Below are 20,701 nucleotides of genomic sequence, written 5' to 3'. Positions count from 1 at the left end.
AAATCCAATTAAGAATAGTTGCCCGCGTACGCAAAACCGGGAATACTCACTCGACGCCTCCAGGAACCTGTCGTACCACTGCACAGGAATCACCGGGTCCGGCAGCTCCCGCAGGAATTTTTTCAGGACGCTCGCGATGCACTGCGGCGTGTACGGGCTCAGGTCGGCGTTGCAGACATCTGAAAGCAACACGCCGAGAGAGGATATCGCAGCCATCATTCGCGGCGATCGTCGCGAATGAATCGCGCTCGCTCGCGAAATTCCCCCCATCTCCCTGCCGCGCCGATCGCAGGCGAGACCGGCAGGCTGATGATCGATTCGCCATAGCGGGGCACGCGAATGGAATACCGGAAAGCCGCGTCGCGAAGCGCAGGACGCGACTTTATAAATAACAGCGGCGCGCGTCCGAGAAAAAACGTTTCGGAAACTCGCCTTAGCGCCACTTCCAAAATAGCCGATTTGCACGCAGCCGAGAGAGAGAGAGAGAGAGAGAGAGAGAGAGAGAGCAGGCACTCGGGGCGACATGCTAAATGCGGCCACGCAAGTCGGGACAAAGATCCCGGGCCTTAGAAACCGAAAGGTAGCTTCTCTTCCCCCCTCCCCCTCCCCCCTCTCTCTCTCTCTCACTCTGCCTCATTGCCGTTCGTTGTTTCTGAAATCTCGATCCGCCGCTCGCTCGCCTTTTTCTTCGCTTTCGGTATCGGAGATCCGGCTCTCCACAATGCAGCGTGGCGGCGATAGCGGCGCGCGCAAGAGTGCATCCGTACGACATTTTTGCAAGGCGCGCCGAACATTGTGGAATGAAACGACCGCGCCGCGCTATTTATAGCGCGCGCGCGCAAAATCGTGCGATCCGAGCGGGCGAGCGCGCGCGCGAGTTGGTCTCTTACCCACCTTCGTTCAGCTTTTGTCGCAACTCGAGGGTCTGTTCATTAGGCGGGCTACTGTGGTAGACTTTGTAGAGGTCGAGCGTCGTGTCGGCGAACGCCTGCTCCTCGAGAGCGCGGGTGCACCGCTCCACCAGGATCGGCGACGTGCGGCTGGCGAGGTCGAATTGCGAGCACAGCGCGAGGCCGAACACTGCAAAGTGGGCAGAACAGGGGGGAGGGATGTGATATCAGTGAATTGTTGCGACGCGACTTTGGAGCTCACTCTCGCGGAGGCGACGTGAGCTTCCGAATTTGTTGTTTTTGTCGTTTAAAGTATCGCATCCTTGTTAACTCCTCTGTCCTGCGATCCTTGACGAGATTGAACTTTGCGTATCGCCTCCTCTTGGAGGAGCTTCGCTTCTCCGGCGTTTTTCTTATCTAGTATCATCGTACAAGCTATGGTAAATTCAATTGACTTAATCAGTTCGCTGGTTAATGGCTCGTACAGGGTGAGTCACTTAAGACCGGCCACCCGAATAATACTTACGAGTTTGGAGATAGGCAAAATGCTTGAAGTAAAAGTTGTTTGGTATCGAGGGAGATATGAGATAGTGATAGGCATTTTGTTTATAGATGGCGCCACTTTCGAGATATTCACTGGTCATTGATTTTCTTAAATGGAAACCCTAATTTTTCATTGTATCATCCTTTTCTAGTAATTAACTTTAACAACTCTTGTCTGAAATATTTTTTTATTTGCCGAATATTTGTTGAGATATTTATAAGGAAAACTTGGTGACTTTTTCAATATTTAACTTACGATATCTCGCTAACTGTTAGTCGGAAGTAAAAGTGGTACTAGACTTTTTCACTTTACTTGATGTCAAGAATATATTGTCACAATAGCGTCTTGACTTTTGTTAATTTGATAATTTTGAAATTTCCAAAGTCGGTAAGCCACTTGAAGCTGCCATACTGCATCCGCCATTTTGAATTTAAAAAGTTCGACCTCGAATTCGCCACCAGCAACGAAAAAACCTTATAGATAAATTTGTATGTAAAATACGAAATTATTCTCTCTCTCCCGTTTTAGCACAAAACGTTGATTTCGGGTCCACCAGCGAACTGATTAACAGAATTTGTATGTACATGCAAATAATTATTGTGATTCCTCCGATTTTTTCAACGATAATATTTATAGCTTCTCAGGCGCAATCTTGTTCCTGCTCTTTCCGTATATTTTTTCGTGACTTTTGCAATTTTCTCTAACATTGCAGTCTGAAATTGATTTGTTCTTTGCACATATATGTCAATCGATATTCGACCTTTACTATTTTCTATACCAAAGGATAATACCCATTTATCCTTTGTAAGTAAATAAATATCGTTGCGAGAGACACCGCAGGCCCGAGCTTATCCGGAAACTGCTCGGCACGCAGGAAGCAAGAGAGTGCTTGTAACTGTAATCGCATCGTGGGACCATTCAAGGCAGAAACATTTTTACATTGGTGTTGGGCTGCAATATGAGCGATAATGACTGTACCACAACTTCTGTCTGTTTGGTGGAGCAAAGACATGGTTTAAGGCAGGGTGGGAGAGGCAGGCGAAGAGAACTGTAATTTTGGCAACACTGACTACCCCTTTCTCTCGGGATCTCGCTCGATAATTTTGTCTATCTCTCTATCGTGCTTCTCCTCGGCAAAAGGGAGATTCAGTCTGGAAGGAGGCGCTTTCGGATCGTTTCACAATAACTGTCTCGGGAGCTCTCTTGGAAGCGTTCACGGCGACGAAGAGTGAGTGGTTGAAGCAATGCGACGATGAATGAGCGAAATGCATTTCAATTCGAAAGGAAATCGGATTTCTGCCTCTTACGAGCCAAATTCGGCTCTTCGCAAAAATACATCTCGCTTGGGGCGTCTGGCAAGCTTGCATGCCTGTGAACCCGTCATAAGTTCATCGTGAGCGTACAATTTATTCGGAGCACGTTCCGAATGGTTAATACGCTTAGCATTTAGAAAGCATCAAGAATATCGAATTAAAGGAAAAGTTCGGTTTGTGTTACCTAAGTGGAGTGTATTATTTCACGATAATCTTGAAAAGAGAGTAAATTCTTTTTTCGAATACACGTGTGCGCGCGATAACGAATTTTTCTAAGATTTGCGATAAGAATATGTAACAATCATTATCGAGAAAATATTCCACGTCGAAGATAACAATCGCTCAACAAAGGCAAAATAAATTGAGATCAATCGCTTTCCTCAATAAATCGCAGAATTTTTCTCCATATTAGAACTCCAGAAATCCCGCCTCCTTTCGCGTCTTCGAAACGCGCTTCTGCTCCGTTCACACTGTCGCGTTGATTCGTCCGATTTTCTTCTTCGTGCTCGTTGCACGACGCGCGATCGACTCTCCCGATCATGAAACGCCGAAGGCTTGTTCCGAAATCGGAAATCGTAAACTTTGGTTTCAGTCATAAGGTTGGTCTTAAATTAACTTAGACACGTTCCGTGATTGATCGCGCTTAACCGTTCACCGTTTAGCCATGTTTTCGTTTACAAATTTGGCTTTAGCTATATTAATCTTGCAATATTAGATAGAGAAATGGATGGATTTTTTGTTATTTATTATCTTCATAATTAATCAGCTGATCAGTCGTAGAATGTTTAAGGTCTACCAACCAGGGTTAAGAAAATTACTTTGTAAAAGTGTCTAGTTACAGTTACAGTCTTTTCCGCTGAAAAAGTAACTAATTACAGTTACAAGTTACTGACCTTCAAAAACAACATGTTACGATTATAGTTATCTAGAAAATAACAAGTTGTTATTTTTCAGTTACCTTTTTACAATAATTGTACTATTATTTTAATTTTTGTAATTGTGTAAATTCCATCGATTTTATATAAAAGTAGTTTGTTGATTATTATATTCCTTATATTGTATATAATTTTTGAAAACTAGATTCATTAATTTAAATAAGTAATTCATATTTATTATTTAAGACTATCGATAACAATGATAAGAAAGTGAGTGAATTTAGTGAGAATAATAAATACTAAAAATAGTAAAAATAATCTTAACATAAAAAATTAGGTTTTTTTCACAAAAATGTATATTTTTTCACAAAAATGTATATTGATATTTTATAAATAAAAACTTATACTCACATGTTTTCTTAAATTTGCAGTTGAAATTCTACTTGCACGAATAATTCTTTTGCCAGCGCAAATTTTGCAGAGAATGCTCAGTTGTTTTCATTTCAAAATTTTTTCTGTAACTCGAATATTTTTGCTGGGCATGGCATTTTACAATCCTCCTCCGAATATTGAGATGTTTTATCCATTGCTTGAATTTTTTATATAACTGAAACCATGCAACGCACTTCACGCTGAATGCAGGTTATGTTAACAAATAAGGATTGGCGACGCGCAACGGAAATGTCCAATAGGTGTAAAATTTTTTTGAAAGAGATACAGGTTGCGTTCGGAAAGGAAACTATCAGCGCTACTGCATTCATTTTATCCATGTTTTACATCTAATGAACGATAAAGATAGATGATAGCACGTTTTCCAAATGCAGCCAAAATAACTCTATGCTTATTGGATATCAAGCGCATCGCACGTCGCGTTGTGTTGGTTTTCCAGAAATTTAAGTTTCAAATATATAAAGTAACTATTAAAGCAACTATTAAATTAGTTACTAGTTATCAAACAAATGTAACTAGGCAAAGTTACAGTTACAGATGGAAAAAACGGAACGAAGTTAAGTTATAGTTATAAAAAAAAAATAACTAACTGTAACTTCGTTGCAAGTAACGACTTACTTCCCAAACCTGCTATCAATCTCATAACTAAAACCAAAGTGCCCGATTTCGGAACAGGCCGATTCGTATTTTCCGCGATGCCGCGCGCGCGCGCGCGCTTGCCGGTGCGGCGCGAAATGGAAAAGCATACGAGTGGAAAAACGAGCGGCAGGACGTCCGCGCAAGTGTAATTAAGATTTGACCTGTCCAGCGTTAACTCCCGTCGGATTGAAAGCGTCAACATCAAAGCGCACCGCGAGCTGATACTTCCAATTCGCGACAACGGCGACGACGAGCACGACGACGCAACAGTCTTCTTTCGCGACTTCTCCTCACAGCCGAGAAGTCGACACGCTCGACCGCGAAATTCGGCGTGGACAAAGCGACGACGGAATTGCGTAACGCCGCAGCCGTCCGAGGAATGCTCGAAGAAGAGGGAATTCCTCGACTCCTGGCGGATCTTCACGTCGACGACCGCGCTCCTTCTCGCTCCTTTTGTCACCCGTGTCTCTCTCTCCCTCTCTTTCTCTGTCTTTTCCCTCGATTTTTGCGACTTCACGCCTTTCGTTCCCCCGTGGATCTCTCGTCTCGCACGGCTGACGAACCTTTGACTTTATTTTCGCGCGAGGATATACGCGCCACGTACCCCGCGTGATCATATTTTCAGGCCCTCGATCTCTTTCTCTCTTTCTCTATCGCACGCGAATGCCGCGCGAGAGAGCGAGTGCGCGCGTGCGCGCACGCACCGCCACTTGTACAATCAAAGATGTATATGCATGCATTATGAAAAGAGAGAGAGAGAGAGAGAGAGAGAGAGAGAGAGAGAGAGAGAGAGAGAGAGAGAATGAGAATGCGGTGAACGGGTCGACGGGCGGGCGGAGGGAACATTGCGCGGGGGAGGAGGGAAGGGGAGAAGAGAAATTTATTTTTACGACCGCGACAGCGACGTCTTGTTTCTTCATGACCGTATCTTCTTCTTTAAAGAAGGACGAATGACGAGAGAGGAAAAAAGAAACCGAGACAGAGGGAGAGGGGGAAGCAAGAGGAGGGAGGGGCAAGAGAGGAGACAAAAAGTCAGAATTAAAACACGAGCTATATACAGGCGAGAACGTAGAGGCACGCACGTGAATTTTATGCGCGGATGCACGACGGAGGCCAGCCGGGCTATTCGATATTCGTGACGAATATCGTACGATCGTACGTCGATGGCCGTGCCGCGTGAAGAAACCTCGAGTGGGCCGCTATCGAACCCGGCCGTCAGGCTTGAATAAATCGACGCGCGGGAAAAATGTCCGGCCGATGGACGCGCGCTGCCAGTTTTCGGCGCCGTTGCGCGCAGATTTTCTCGAACATTAATAATAATGATAGATAGATATGATGAATAATAATAATATTAAAAATAATACTTATCGATACCTGAAGCATGTCGCTTCGGTTACATAAGCGAGAAAGAAGAAAAAGAGAGAAAAAAAATGGTACACAAGTTTGGTGAAGAAAGAAATAAAAAAATTGAGGCACATGGGTGCCTCAAAGTGTCGATTATTTTACCGATTCACATTAAATCAACAATTTACATCGAATGGACGTTGCATTTAATTCGTGGCTTCTTCACAAAACGCTTAATGTTTAATGGAGAATTATTTGTTATTTATTATGACGATTTGTCAATTACATCTCTATTTTATTGCTTATTCCATTGTCTCTATTCTTTTATTCGTATCTCTTTTTATTATCCGGCCGGTTTTTGATATTCCATTAAATCCGCGCCGGAAACTGGCAGGATGCCGGCTATACTTTCCGGACATTCTCATTCCATCTCTAAAATTTCGACGCCGCCATTGCCGATACGTCGCCCACGCGCTCCCACGAGATGTCGATAGGAATGCAATGATTTCTCACAATATCGATAACGATATTATCGTCATTCAGAACCATCGATAACGATAATATCGATAATTTTGAAAAATCTCGATATTTATATCGATATTTATATAAAAAAATGTATACATATAGGGCTATGTATATAAAGGATATGCACGAAAAGTTTGAAAAGATCTTTTAAAAATTTTTATCTTCATATATAATTTATTGTAGTATTCTTATTAGAAAATATATAATGAATCGGTATAAACATTTGCCCAAGACTACCACATACATGGAGCAGGAGATATCTATTACGGTTAAACGATTGAGGTGGAAATGATAAAAGTGAGCGAATTTACTAGACATCGAGCAATCACATAATATATATTCTAGTGAATTCACTCACTTTTGTAATTTTCATGTCAGTAGTAGAACCGTAATAGGCCCCTAGAGCTGTAACTGAAAAATACGAAAATCAGTAAAATCCATATCGATATGTCGATTTTATCGGAGACAAAAGAATACCGATAAATATTCGATATTTGTCTCTCGATATATCGATATTGTCGATTTATCGGTGCATCCCTAGGTGTCGAGTCCGCGAATGGCGCGCAGCGCGAGAGCGAGATACTGTGCCATTTTCAAAAGTGCCACGAGTCTCGCTCGATCTCCCGCGAGATAGCGAGGACACAACGGCAGACTGAATTGATTGCGTCAGTTTCAGACGGAGCTAATCGGCCGAGACCACCGATATGAAAGCCGCGCGCGTCGTGCCCGCCCGCACGTGACGTGAATTTTCGACCGACGCGCACAGTGGGGCCAGATGACACTTTTTGGTACAAAATTCTCTAGAGACCTGAATTTCCAACCGATCATCGACACCAATGGATGAGGTTGATCCTGAATAAATTCCAAAGAGATCTGCCTAACTGAAATTTTGAAAAAATTATCGGTTCAGGGTTCATGGGTTTAGGGTTTGTCTTAAAAGTTTATCGTTTAAAGCACAGTGTCTTGGGTTCGACCTCAATAGGTTCGAGCCTGTGGATAAATGCGAAACCCTAGAACTTATAATCACCATTTAGAAAACTCAGGATTTTAAAGCTCATCATTTCAGCCCACATTAAGAGAGAATTAAGGATTAAAATCCCTCGGTTTTGTGCTTCACGGGTCTATATTTGATGTTTTTGCATTTTGGGCATATGAGTTTTGGGTTAATGGATCTCTGCTTCAAGATCGATAAATCTCGAGGTGTCTGTTGATTGGTTTCATAGTTTCAATCCGCTGAATACGCTATTAGATCGAAATAAGTGTCGAATAATGAGTATTTCACAAGTTTCTCGCGTTTAACGATAATTTTTCCTCTCTTGGGGCTAGTAATTCGAGAAAAAAATTTCTTTTTAATTTTGGCAAGACAGATCTCTTCGGAATTTATTCAGGATCCAACCTCATCCACTAGTGTCGATGATCGGTTGGAAATTCAGGTCTTTAGAGAATTTTCAACCAAAGAATGTCATCTGGCCCCACTGTGCGGCAACGGCGGGACGTTATCGTGAGCACTTTCGTCATCGCTACACTTCGCCGTCGCGCTGGCCGATGACTGGCACCCGAGTGATCGAACACCGCCAATTACTGTAAATCGGCCGCGGTGGCGATGCTCGTTGCGAGCAGCGCTTTCGCGCGCGGCGCGAAGAAAAGCGCGGCATTATGGATCCCGCCTAAGCAGTCCACGTGGTCGTCGGAGAGCGACAGTTGCTTCAATCCGACCTTCTTCGGCGGATGGAGCGGATAACAAAATCGAGGGAGGGGGGGAGGGGGCCCCCGATTAACATCCCGTGCAGGCGCCCCGGCCCGAAATTGCCGCTGTCGGGATATCGCCTCTCATACCAGTCCTCTTATCGTCGGCATCACGTGCAATAAGTGCGACGACGACGACGACGACGACGACGACGACGACGTTATCACGCAATAATTTCGAGCGATCGATGCAGTAATCGTCGTACCGGCTGCACGGCACCGTGTGCTCCGGTGTCCAAACGGATGCTTCGACGTCCTTTTCCTCGATGCGCGCAATTTGAAACGCAGCTATCGATGGCGGAACTGGGTTTCCGCGATTTCTGAGAATCAATCTAAAAATCGAGTCCCCTCGTTGGATCATCGCTATGTTCTGATTTCTCTCTATCGAGAGGAAGAAGCGTTTTCAACTGTACCGAGACTTAATTTCGAAACTGACATTAAAGCCGAGTCTTCGCTGAGTTTCAAAAGCGACTGCACTATTTTTCCCGATGCGATTGGTCCGATGACAGAACTTCCGATAACCAATCGGAAACAAGTTCGGTCGTTGGACCATCGACTGTGTTCCAAATTGCATGAGAAAAGACGCTCAAACCGAATGTTGAAACCAAGCGTACGTGTGTATATACCGGGTGTTGAGAAAGAACCTTACAGGATAAACTCATTATATTGAGTACAAAATGCTCAGAAGAAACGTGGATCGAAAAATAAGCAGGGTTGTAAAAATTTATCGATTTTTGTAACGCAAGTTATTTGTGCGTCTCAGTTTACCATACGCGATGAATAAACAAACAAGTATCTTGGCGTATTATTACTCGGACGTTTACGAGAAGTAACATCTCTTCGATCTCTCGAATTAAATCCATCGGATCCTTTTTTATTATTACGAGAAAAAACTTTGTTTATTCCTGTTTACTCTGTCAGCCGTGAATAATATAGAAAAATCATCATCCGCGAGCACAGGATGCAGTTGAGCGGATTCGAAGACCAGAAATTTTTTAAAAAGCTCGCAATATTCTGTAATCCGAGCACGTCAAACGTGAGACAAAAAACAAAATATAATAAAACGGTACGATAAGATACTTGATTTTTCGACCTATGTTTACCAAGCACTTTTTACTCGACACAATAAACTATCTATCCTGTAAATCTGGAAGTCTTATTTTCGAACATCTTATATATATATAGGGTGTCCGGGATGTTCAGGAAAGGAAAAATTGTTAAGATTAATCACATCAGGCTGAAAAGAAAAGTCATGTACCATTTTGCAAAAATTGCGTTATTATATTATTAATGATTAAAAATGACCACATCCAGAAGCTCTTTAAATTGGTGACTTGAAAATTCGCGTACTTATTCGCAAAATGATACATGACTTTTCTTCTCAGTTTGATCCGATTAATCTTCACAGTTTTTCGTTTCCGAAAAATTCCAGACACCCTGTATGTGTACGCGCGGTCGGCGACGGTAGAAGTTGGAATAAATGAATGGGAGATTGGGAGCAGAGCGTGGCGACAGTGACACGGCCCTGAAGGCTGGCGCCGCGCGCTCGCGGTTTCGCTATGCACAAATATTCGATTCCGTCATTGGCGCGCAACGTGCAGCGTTAATTAAATGCATCGCTGCAGGCGCGTTGACGGCGCGAGCGTTGAGCCTCGCCTACGTTGTCTCTAGCGATTATCGTCGTCTGGGGCATTTGTGCCGTTTCAACCGTCTCTCGCTGCCGAATGACGCGCGCGCGCGCATGCGCATGCGTGCGTACGATAAATGCGCCTTCGTCGTGCGGCACACACAACGCCGCTGCGAGAACGCCGTCGGCGCACCCGTCTCGTCGACGAATTTGCGAACTTCAAGTCCCGCGAAACTGTCACGTGAATCTAATCGCACGGAGTCGCGCCCTTCCGGAGCGCGTGATCATTCCCGCCGGGGAACTGTAAAATAATACACAACCGAGACGATCGACCCTCGACTCTGATGCGCGCGCGCGCGCGCGCATGCAGCGCTGCGCCCCGTGGATGATTTAAAAATCAGCCGTGCCGACAGATAAGATGAAATATGTAAATTCCTCTTAGCACTTTGCCCCGTTGTCACAGACGAATCCCGACGCGATTGTGGCCTCAGTGACGTCACTGGCACGCGCGGTGCACTAACGCAACGTCTCCTGCGACGCAGAAGGCAGCATTCCGATATTACGCATACCTTGCGACGCGGAGCAGATTGAATTATCCGCACGAATATCATTTCAGATAATTCTCCGAAGATAACGTCTTTTCCGAGGCAGATAATACCCATTTACTTTATCAAGATGAAGATAAGTCCGCCGCCAGATCGCGATCCGAACGTGATCATCTGCACAATCGCGTCCAGATAACAGCAGACACTACGCCGCATATGTAATACGTTTCTCTCGCAGAATCTCAGAGCGAGTTTACCGCCCGCGCGCGCTTGTGCGTGTATGTGTGTGTTCGCCAATCATTAGCAACGCCGGCGTCCGAGAGCGCGCGCACGTTTTCACCCGGAGGAGCTCGTCACTAGAGTCGAATCGGAGCGAAATTGTTTCTCGCAAAAGCTCGCAAAAGGGGGGGGGGAGGGAGAGAGACGGCGACGGCGGTGGAGTGAACCGTGAGAGAGGGCGGAGGAGGCAAGACGCGTCGACAGTAATCCGAGTAAAACCGTGTCGAAACTCTGCGCGCTCGGCTTAAGGATCATTAAATGCCAACGAGAGGGCCGTGTGTGCGACTCCCACACGAGTGCGACCCGACGGTGGGATTTTCAATGGAAGAAAGTCGTCAGCCATGAGGTAAGGTAAGGTGAGGTGAGGTGAGGTGAGGTGAGGTGAGGTGAGGTGAGGTGAGGTGCAGTGAGGCGCGCCGAGGCAAGGTGCGTGCGCGAGCCTCTTCTCGGCGAGTGTTCCAGGTTCCAGGTTATCGTAACGAGATGCCGCACAGCGGCTGGCAGGCGCCAGGACGGCGTCCTTGCCGTCAGCTCGGTCGTATAACTCGCATGATCCCGCCCCGGCTGGTTACAATGCTGGCGAGAGAGCGCCACTGCTTTCTGACGCAATCTCTCTCTCTCTCTCTCTCTCTCTCTCTCTCTCCCTCGCTCTCTCGCTCCCTGGCGCGGGCGTCGTGGAAGACGCGGCTGGATTTTTCAGCGGTTTCCGTATTCTGTCCATTAGGGACGGAGCGACGGGGAGGATTAACGAGTGTATGTGCTGCGCCTCGCTACGGGCGCACCTTACTACGACTAGTGCGAGGCGGCGGCGACGGCGACGACGTGACTTACCCGAGGTAAACCTGCCGATACGATTGTCCGAGTCCGAGGCTGAGATGCAATTGGCAGGCAGACCCGTCGCCGAACACGTCCTGTGAGAGACCAGTCCACAATCTGCGCAACGCAGAAAATTCACGTTCAGCGAGGTCAAACAGCGCGAACGCGCGAAATGCACGGCTCGTTCCGCTGCGTGATTCCCGGCTCGATTCCATAATTAATTCGCGAGCGGTCGCGACGTCCACGCGCGATGTATTTATATATATATATATATTCATTTTTACTTGTTTATATATGTATTTTTCTTTTCTACCATAATTGGCAGGGCGAGAGACTTTCGAGTGAGGCGAAAATTTCAAGAGACATCTGACATGGCGCGATGTGCGAGGATCTTCCAGCCGCTCTCGCGGGGTGAAAAAACCCGACAGGGATCAAGTCGCGTTATTATTATTATTATTAGCGTTATTGCCGTCATTATTATTATTATTATCGCGATTACTCGCGAGCGGCGCGAGGATCGATACCGAGGACGCGGGCGTACCTTGGCAGAGGAAGCCTTGGTGCAAGAGGCCCCTGAGGTATTTATGGCATTTGTCGCACTTCTCCAGCACGCTGAAACTGTGCGGCACGAGATTGTGCGCGTTATTGGTCGCGTTGTTGCCCGGATAACCGACTCCGAGGGGGCAGTTCGCCGGGTCCACGCTAGGCGTCGTCGGTCCCGTCGTTTCCGTTGCCACCGGCGGCGGCGGGGGCGACGGCTGGCAGAGCTCCTCGATGCACACCAATATGTTCTTCTGATGGAACTCATCCTTTATACCCATATTCTGCAACAGAAATCACACGGTCGACATCTCGCATGTGTTCGCTCGCAAGGCGCTTTTTGTTTGCCGTCCGTCTCGACGACACGCGCCGAGGTGCCGCAACAATCCACCTTCAACTTGACGGACTTGTGCAGCCGATTCGCAGACAATCTGAAACCGTTAGTCGTCTATGTACAGGGTGTCCGGGATCTTCTGGAAGGATTTTTTTATTCAGAATTACCTAACTTACAATTATATGACGGCTGTTGCGTCTAGCGATAGGTACGAGTATATTGAACTTTGAACCCTGAGTCTTGAACCTGTCGCTAGGCACAATAGCCGTCGTATATAATTGTAGGTTAAGCCATTTTGAACAAAAAAGCCCTCTGCCATTTTGCAAATAAGTATGCAAATTTTCAAGTTATCAATTAAAACAACTTGTGCGATGTGGTCGTTTTCAGTCATTAATAACTTAATAACTTAATAACTATCGCGATTTTTGCAAAATGGTACTTGACTTTTCTCTGCAGTTTGATTCGATTAATCTTCGTAATGTTTCGTTTCCAAGGACATCCTGTATAAGTACGCTTGCCGATGAATTCTCGAATGATATTGCTCTGCTTTTCAAAGCGTCTCTTAATCTTCGCAGAGGTTCTTTTATTGGTGAATATGCTGTTTAGGGGACCAACCTCCAATAGTCTTAATATGTTGACGTATATTATATAACTCATTCTCCTTAGTGATATTCAAGAGATTTCTGCCGCCGCTCATTGTTTATTAAAACGTTATTGGCAAAAGAAGTTTCATAAAGAATCTATTTTCCCGACATGGTATATAATTAAAAAATGTTAAACAATATAAGCAGGAAAGCGAACCTCTGCTCGAACCTAATCTATTTTAGCCTAACCCAATTTATTATGCAGGGTATCTATAAAGTCCATATATTTAAAGCTGTTTCTGAGATCCAGAAGTGGGGTCGGACTTTATAGATACCCTGTATCTTCGCATAATGTTAGGCGCTGTTGAAAAAGTCCCCTTAAAACTCACAACGCCTAATCATATGCAAAGATGTATAAGTTAAGTTAGGTTAGGTTAGGTTTTTCTTTCAGAGAAGGGTCCCGCTCATACTATTTAACATTTTTTAACATATACTGTATCGGAAAATTAGATTTTATAAAACTTCTTTTGTTAATAACTTTTTGATATACAATAAGCGACGACTAAAATCTCTCGAATGTTATTCAGGAGGGTGAGTTGTATAATTTACGTCAACGTATCAAGACCATTAGAGACGAGTTCCTTAAATAGCCTATTTACCCTTCCGTTTCTTCTACATCTCCAACTTTTCACGTAGAATCGTCCTCTTCCCGGTTGCACCATCATTTCGGTCACACCCTGTGTATTAATTGACTACTCCCTTGATGTGTAAACTTATGACCCAACTATCTCGCTCTACCAGCTCTCATATAATTTTTACTGTTACGACCGATCGGAATTTGGCGCCCCATGAAAGCAGACATAAAAATAAAAGATCAAAAGAGTAACGACACAGCGCGCTCGCATCTCGCATATTCTATATTGTGTATTTATCACAGACGACTTATTTATTACATTACATATGGTTGTGTAACGGCGGCTACTTGGGTAACCGGCACGAAAGAAATATCTCAAGATGTGAGAGCGGTCAAAGAGCGGCGGCGCGACACCCCCCGCGCCTCCGCGACCTCTGACCGACTTCGCGCCACGTGCGCCACGTGTGCGCGCCGCCCAAGTTAGCGGAAGAGTGGTCCTCCGGGACTCGGATTCTACGGGATCATCCGCCTGCGAGTCGGACACACTTTTCTTGCCCGTGTCGCGTCGCCAAAACGCCAGTGTCTCTCAACGGCGGCGGTAAATCTGCGAGGATCCGAGGGAGCCAACGAGCGGCGCCGACTACAAAGAGCGGCGTGTAACAACACGTGTGTCAAAGCCGAACACAGCCGGCGGACACAGTTACAGGGTGACTAACGAGGGAGGAAAATAATACGCGTTCATCATAAATAACTCGAGCGATAACGACCCCGTTCAGCGCCCTTCGAAGATGGCGCTAAACGAGGCCGGCCGCCGATCGGGAGTGGCCTGCTCTGTGTCTTTTCTCTTCTCGCCGGGATTCCCCGAGCGAGCGAACAGCAGCCTTCGCGTCTTAAACCAGGGTCTACCATAAAAGTAGCGAAATCCCAAGTTGTAAGGTCGTAAGAAAGAGAACTAACCGATCAGAATTTTTGGACCGCAAGGAGAGCAATCGACCGCGATAGGTCAGTTTTCTTACGACCTTACGCCTAGAACCTTACGACTTTTATCGACGACCTCGCTTTACCCTGCCGCGCCGAATCAAGCCGAAGAATCATTCGCGACACGCGAGCGACTTCGCAGCGTCTCTCGCTCGGCGAAACGCGCCGCGTTTAGGCGCGGCCGTGAGCGCGTTATATAAATTGCTGCTCCCTCCTGCCCCTCGGAGGAGGACGCGGCTGCGGAAAACGCTGTCTAAGAGTGGCGATATCGCGAAAAGAGCCGAGAGGGGAGATAATTCGCGGGTACCGCGGCGTAAATCAGTCGGGAGGGACGTTGAGGAGTCGGGAGCACCGCGCTCGTAAAAGGGTGAACACACGCCGAACGGGCGATCGTAATTTATACGCGTCGTTACGATCTCCCCCCTACTTTCACTCTCTCTCTCTCTCTCTCTCTCTCTCTCTCTCTCTCTCTCTCTCTCTCTCTCTCTCTCTCTTTCTCTCCCGGCAGGCGTCTCGTTTTCCCGAGAGCACGGCCGAGAGGCAACAGGTGTCGGGTATGCGCCGCTGCACAATACCTGCGGCGCACTCGCGAGAGGTACAATGCACCCCGCGGTTCGCGAGTTAGCGATGCAGCTCGCATTCGCGTAATGGAGACCTTCGGCAAGTCCGAGGCGATCGCAACGTGGAAGCGCGGCGCGCGTGTCTTCGTATTCCGTGTTAACGATCAGCGCGATTCCATCTCCGCTCGGAGAGCGAGCGTCGAAAACTTGTGCGATCTTTTTTCTCTTGTGTCAGGTTAGGTCTTCCGAAATTCGGACATTTTGGTTTATAAGGTTGGCAGGCCTTAGACTCAGATATGTTCCGTAACTAATCAGCTAATTCGTGCGATCGACTTTACGATCGGGGGATTCGGTGATCAAGATAATAATACTAGGGACGGGCGATTTTCATCGATTAATCGAAAAAGCTGACAGTTTGTTTTCAATTGATCCATGTTTTCAGATGATTTTATTTTTACTCAATTAATTGATGTTTGATGACTTTTTTCTCAACATCGGCAAGTGATTTTTATTTTGTTTTGTAAATAGAGGATTTTTGTAATATCGTCTTTCAGATACGGTAAATAAAATTTATGAACGTTTAGTCCGGACCTGCAATAGTCATAATAAGCTTTAAGTCTTGAGAAATTGGCCAACCACAGTCAATAATTCTTGTAAAAGCAGGTTGGGATTAATTTCTTAAGATTTAAAGTTTACGACATCTATTGTACAGTCATGGAAAATAGGGTTATCCGGTTTTTATTGATAAGTTTCAGAACGATGCCGAATGGCCCAATAAGAGTACTTATCTTCCCAAAATTAGTTCTCTTATCACGTGGAAAATACATCAAATGAAATGCCGAGTAAAAGCCTTGCACACTGACGCGATTAGCGACGAACAATAAACGATATCCAATGAGAGCTCTGTTTTAAAGAAGAAATGAAAGCTCTTTCTTCTTAAAACGAAACTCTCATTAGATATCGCTCATAGCATAGTCGCTAGTCGTGTTCAGTGTGTAAGATCCTTTACAAGGATTTCTAGTAAAACTGAAAATATTGCGGACGTCATTTCGTCCTTGTTTAACATTTAGTAGAAAACAAGGATTGAATAACGCCGGCTACATCTGTTGCGAATTTAAGAACTCATCCAACATGTAAGCAAGGAGAATATCCGAGTGATGTTTCCAAACGTATCCTTAGCAATGTTTAATCTGGTGCTAACCAATTTAAATGTTTACAAATTTAACCGATAAATCGGTAAACTGATTTTCTTTTAGAAAATAATCGACGTCATTCCAATTTTTTTCTTATTAATCGATATTTTAAACATCGATGTATTTTTGAACATCGCCTAGATAATCCCTAGATAATACGTAATAAAAAATCTATCCACTTTCTTCCACCTAATATTGCAAAATTAATAGCTAGAACCAAGTTTGTAAACAGAAATAATACATGGCTGAACGTGAAAGCCCAAGAGTGATCAGCTGATCAATTATGGAACCTAGGTTTGTTTAAGGCCTATTAACTTTACAATTCAAAGTTGCCGAAACTGATTCCGAAACAGGTAATGCAGCGAAACTTACTGCTCTTTTCACGGAAAATATGTTCTAGGGAATTGCCGGCTAATTCCGGCAAATTATCCCGAGACAGTGCAAGTTCAGTAAATGCATATGGCGTTTGTAACTAATATAAATAAGTGTAAAAAAATGTCATTAATAAAATACGATAATCGACGGAAGTGAAGACAAAACTTATAAAGTATATGAGATATTTTTATCGTCTCGTCCGATGATGAAACTTGAAAAATTATCTTCAATAAAAATTTGCGATACAGCTTTTACAGCAAGTTGGTTCATAGCAAGGTAAGTTGGCTATTATTCCGCGGATTTACTTGCAATCTTTATATTCAGATAAGTAGAGATGTGCGAATCAAGAATTTTTATGTCGAGTCGAATCGAATCTCATTTTTTTCATTCGAGTCGAATCGAGTCTATGAAATTTCATTCGAACTCGAATCGAATCATTAAAAAATTTAACATGACTATTAAACGTGCAAATAATGATGGAAGATTTTAATATGATAGGAAATATTGATACTGTAATATCATCTGAAAGTCAAATATATATTTAAATATTTAAAGTAATTTATAATTAAGTTATTAATTATATAAGTTAAGTTAATTACAAGTTAAGGGTTCAAGCATACAGGCAATCAGATGGCTCGTTTTGTAGCTGATGCGCGCAAACGCTAATTTATCTGATTCGTATCCGAATCTTCGCGATTCGAAATTTTCGAATTATTCGCATTCGAATCATAGGGATTCGGATTTGAATCGAATTTAATGCAATTCGATTCGATTCGAATTCGAATAGTTGGCACATCTCTACAGATAAATTATACTACTCTGCTAATCACTGCGGGGCGCTGCAAATGCGTTTTGTTTTCCACACGCCGATATTTCCACTGACGATATTTCCGAGCGACTAATACGCTGCTTTCTGTAGCAATGCTGTCAGCACTATTTAGGAACGCAGGCCATGTTGGCCGTTCAATTCTCGCGGGAACTTTGGGCTGTCGGAAGAGGGAAGCGGAAAGTCTAAAAAGAGAAACCGAATGGACGCTGCTAATTTCGCTAGCAGAACATTATCGACCTGCCGAAACCGAGCGATATATCTCGTTCTCCGTTTTCTCATATTTCGCATTATGTAATCTTGCTGCATACAAAAGTCGTGCGTTTCGTTCGATCATCATCGCGTCCATCGTGATGCGGCATCAGTGATGCAATACATTACGCGGGGCATCTTACGGGGCAAACACGACGAGCCTGTCTCTCTCTCTCTCTCTCTCTCGCTAATAAATTCCGAATCCGACAGAAGTCGCTAATTACTAAGGAAATGATCGCGACGATCGATCCGGCTAATTGGCCATTACAAGGCAATTCGGATACGCACGTTTCTTGCGCGGCCGCGACTCTCTCTCTCTCTCTCTCTCTCTCTCGAAAGAGAGAGAGAGAGAGTCGCGAGTCTGCCTCGCATATTCGCGCGGCTTCTCCCCGGCGCCTGTTAAAATAACCGTCGAATACGTTCGTGCGAGTCGCCAGAGTGCGATCGACATAAAAATGCTCATAACCTTGGCGCGATGCAGAGCGATGTGCGTCAGTGAGTCGCAATTTTGCAACTAGGTGCGCGCGCGCGCGCTCGGTGCGATAATCGCGCGGCCTGCGCGCGCGCGCGCGCGCGCATTAATCGCATTATCTTAATCGACCCACATCGGCCGATTCAATGTCGCAGCTCCTTCGCGAACTCCCCGTCAATTCAGCCGCGCGGTCGATCGCGCGACATAACCTCAACTCCCCTTTTTTCACGCTCGCGCTCCGATTTCAATTCCCGACATCCTCTTTACCCCGCGCGCGCGCGCATGCGCCTTGCGACACTCGCAAGCTGCGCGCGATCGAGAGGAGATCGCGATGCTTCGACTCTGATCCGACGGACTCTCTCTCCCTCTCCTCCCATCCTCGAGCGCTTCCGCACGCGAGAGAAACGGAGACTCGAGAAATGAGCTCGGCGACATGAACCGAGGGAAATATCTTGCAATTTCGCGTCACACAGCGATATTCCAGTCGCTGCGAGAGAAACTCGCCCGCTTCGACGGCTTCGAAGGGGAAAGAGAGGGCGAAGGGAGAGGGAGGCACTTCCGGCAGCTGGTTTCTTTTCCGAATTATGGTATTTGGCCGTACACGCGTTCGCGCGCGCGCGATCCAGCGCTATTTCGGCCGGTGCCGCAGTCGGTTAAACGCTATTATTAGCGTTAGACAGGGCTAAAGTAAAGTGATCGATAATATTACACGCGATCGCGAGCGCCGCGATCAGGTTCGACGCGAAAAATATCGCCCCCTTCGGGTCAATAATTGGCGACGCGCTTCGCATCTTCGCCGGCTCGGAAATTCGAGTGGTTCCTCGGCCACTCCGCGGCAGGACAACGCGAGCGATATTCATCGGCCGTCGCTCCCTCCTTACCGATCTTCCGACAGAGAGGCGGGGGATGCGTTCGAAGGACGAGCCAAGCGGGGCTTCCACGAGAGGATCGAAGGATCCCGCGCGCATGCGCCAACGGGAGCCGCCGTCGCGGCGGTCGACCGACCGATCGATCGATCGATCTATTGATCGATTTTCCGGAAGAAATCGACACGGAGGGGACGGGAGAGACGAAGGAGAAAATGGGAGCAGACGCGACGACACGTGAGCGACTTCGCGAGTTGCCGGCGTTTGCTTGACGACGATCGCCCTGACGACCTGACATTTCCGCGCAATTATTAATCGCCGCAGATGGCGCGGCCGGTCCCTCTCCGCTCCCGCCGCGATCCTGCTTTAATTAAAGCAGCCGTTTATCGAGCCCACGCACCGGTTTTCAGACGCGCGCGCGCGCGTCGTCGTCGCGATTTTTGCAATTCAAAACCGTTCTTATTAACCGGCCGCGCACGCGCGTGCGCATGCGCACGCACGCGCGCCGGTGCAATTACGGGCTCGATGTGGAAAACGCGCGCGGCAATTATGGCCCGAAGGGAACGCCCGTTTTCCCACGAGGCAAGGCGAGTCGGCGCGAGAACTACTCGGGCCAATACGTTCGGCCCGAGTAATTCGATTGTCCGTCTCCCCCGTTGCCCGTTACTCCGCGCGCGGGCCTCGCTCGTAATTATGATAATGCGGCGCGTGGTAACGCGAGCGAGCAAGTGCGGGGAAAACGCACGTAGACGGTCGCCGGCAACGGCGTAGCTGCACACTCCGCGCGCCACGGCCGAGAAGACAGCCGACTTCAGCCAATGTACGGCGAAGGATTCGTGTGATTACGCGGCAGGGGGTGGGGAGAGGGGGTTCGTTAGAACGGAGCTTCTCCTACCGCTCCCCTCCGATACGCGGTAGTTCGCGCCGAGAAAAGTTCGCGACTTCTTTCATTTTTTTGCTTTCGGGAGGAGGGGAGGGGGGAGGGTATGAACAAACTCAAGACCCAATTGATCAGTTATCTTCTGCACAGCTCGCGTTTCGAAGTTCAACCCCCCGCCCCTCTTCGTCCTGGAGTTGCCGATTTTTTTATGTATCTCTGTAGGAGGTTATGTTGCTGCATAAAGAGTCTTCATCAGTGGACTCTCTTCGCGACTTGTCGAGATATCTTGCGGCACGGAAGGTATCGTTATTATTCTGTTGGTAAAACAGAATAATAATGATAATAATAACGGTCGTGATTTTTCGCGGAAAGAAAAAAGTGTCGCAAACCTCACGGAAACACTATTATCGTGTGGCGGAAGCAGCTAAGGGAAAATCGATCGCAGGTATTGGGATTGGTGCAAAAATAATTGTAGTTTTTACGTATGGAGTATAAAGACGCAGATGTCAATTAAAAATTATATTTATCAATCAAAATAAAGGCCATCGGCCTGCACACATTTCTTCCGACGGGAAACGAGTCTGTTTATTCCACAAGATAGAATTTTGGAAAAG

At 46.1% G+C, this 20,701-nt stretch overlaps 1 protein-coding gene across 3 annotated transcripts in view; it reads right to left on the bottom strand.

The window, feature by feature from the left end:
* Positions 1-20,701, bottom strand: part of Pi3K21B (phosphatidylinositol 3-kinase regulatory subunit alpha) — an 89,814-nt gene that overhangs the window by 12,247 nt on the left and 56,866 nt on the right. For all 3 annotated transcript variants that reach the window (XM_011156575.3, XM_011156576.3, XM_025300749.1), the window contains 4 exons: positions 12,135-12,417; positions 11,609-11,710; positions 895-1,080; positions 51-179 (listed from right to left, as the gene is read on the bottom strand). In XM_011156575.3, the coding sequence (XP_011154877.1) occupies positions 51-179; positions 895-1,080; positions 11,609-11,710; positions 12,135-12,417 (700 nt within the window). The remainder of the gene's footprint in view (positions 1-50; positions 180-894; positions 1,081-11,608; positions 11,711-12,134; positions 12,418-20,701) is intronic.

Source organism: Harpegnathos saltator, unplaced genomic scaffold (genome assembly GCF_003227715.2).
Source record: "Harpegnathos saltator strain DR-91 unplaced genomic scaffold, Hsal_v8.6 scaffold381, whole genome shotgun sequence".
NCBI lineage: Eukaryota > Metazoa > Arthropoda > Insecta > Hymenoptera > Formicidae > Harpegnathos > Harpegnathos saltator.
Note: the sequence above shows the minus strand (reverse complement) of the source record. Positions and strands in the feature narration are given on the sequence as shown.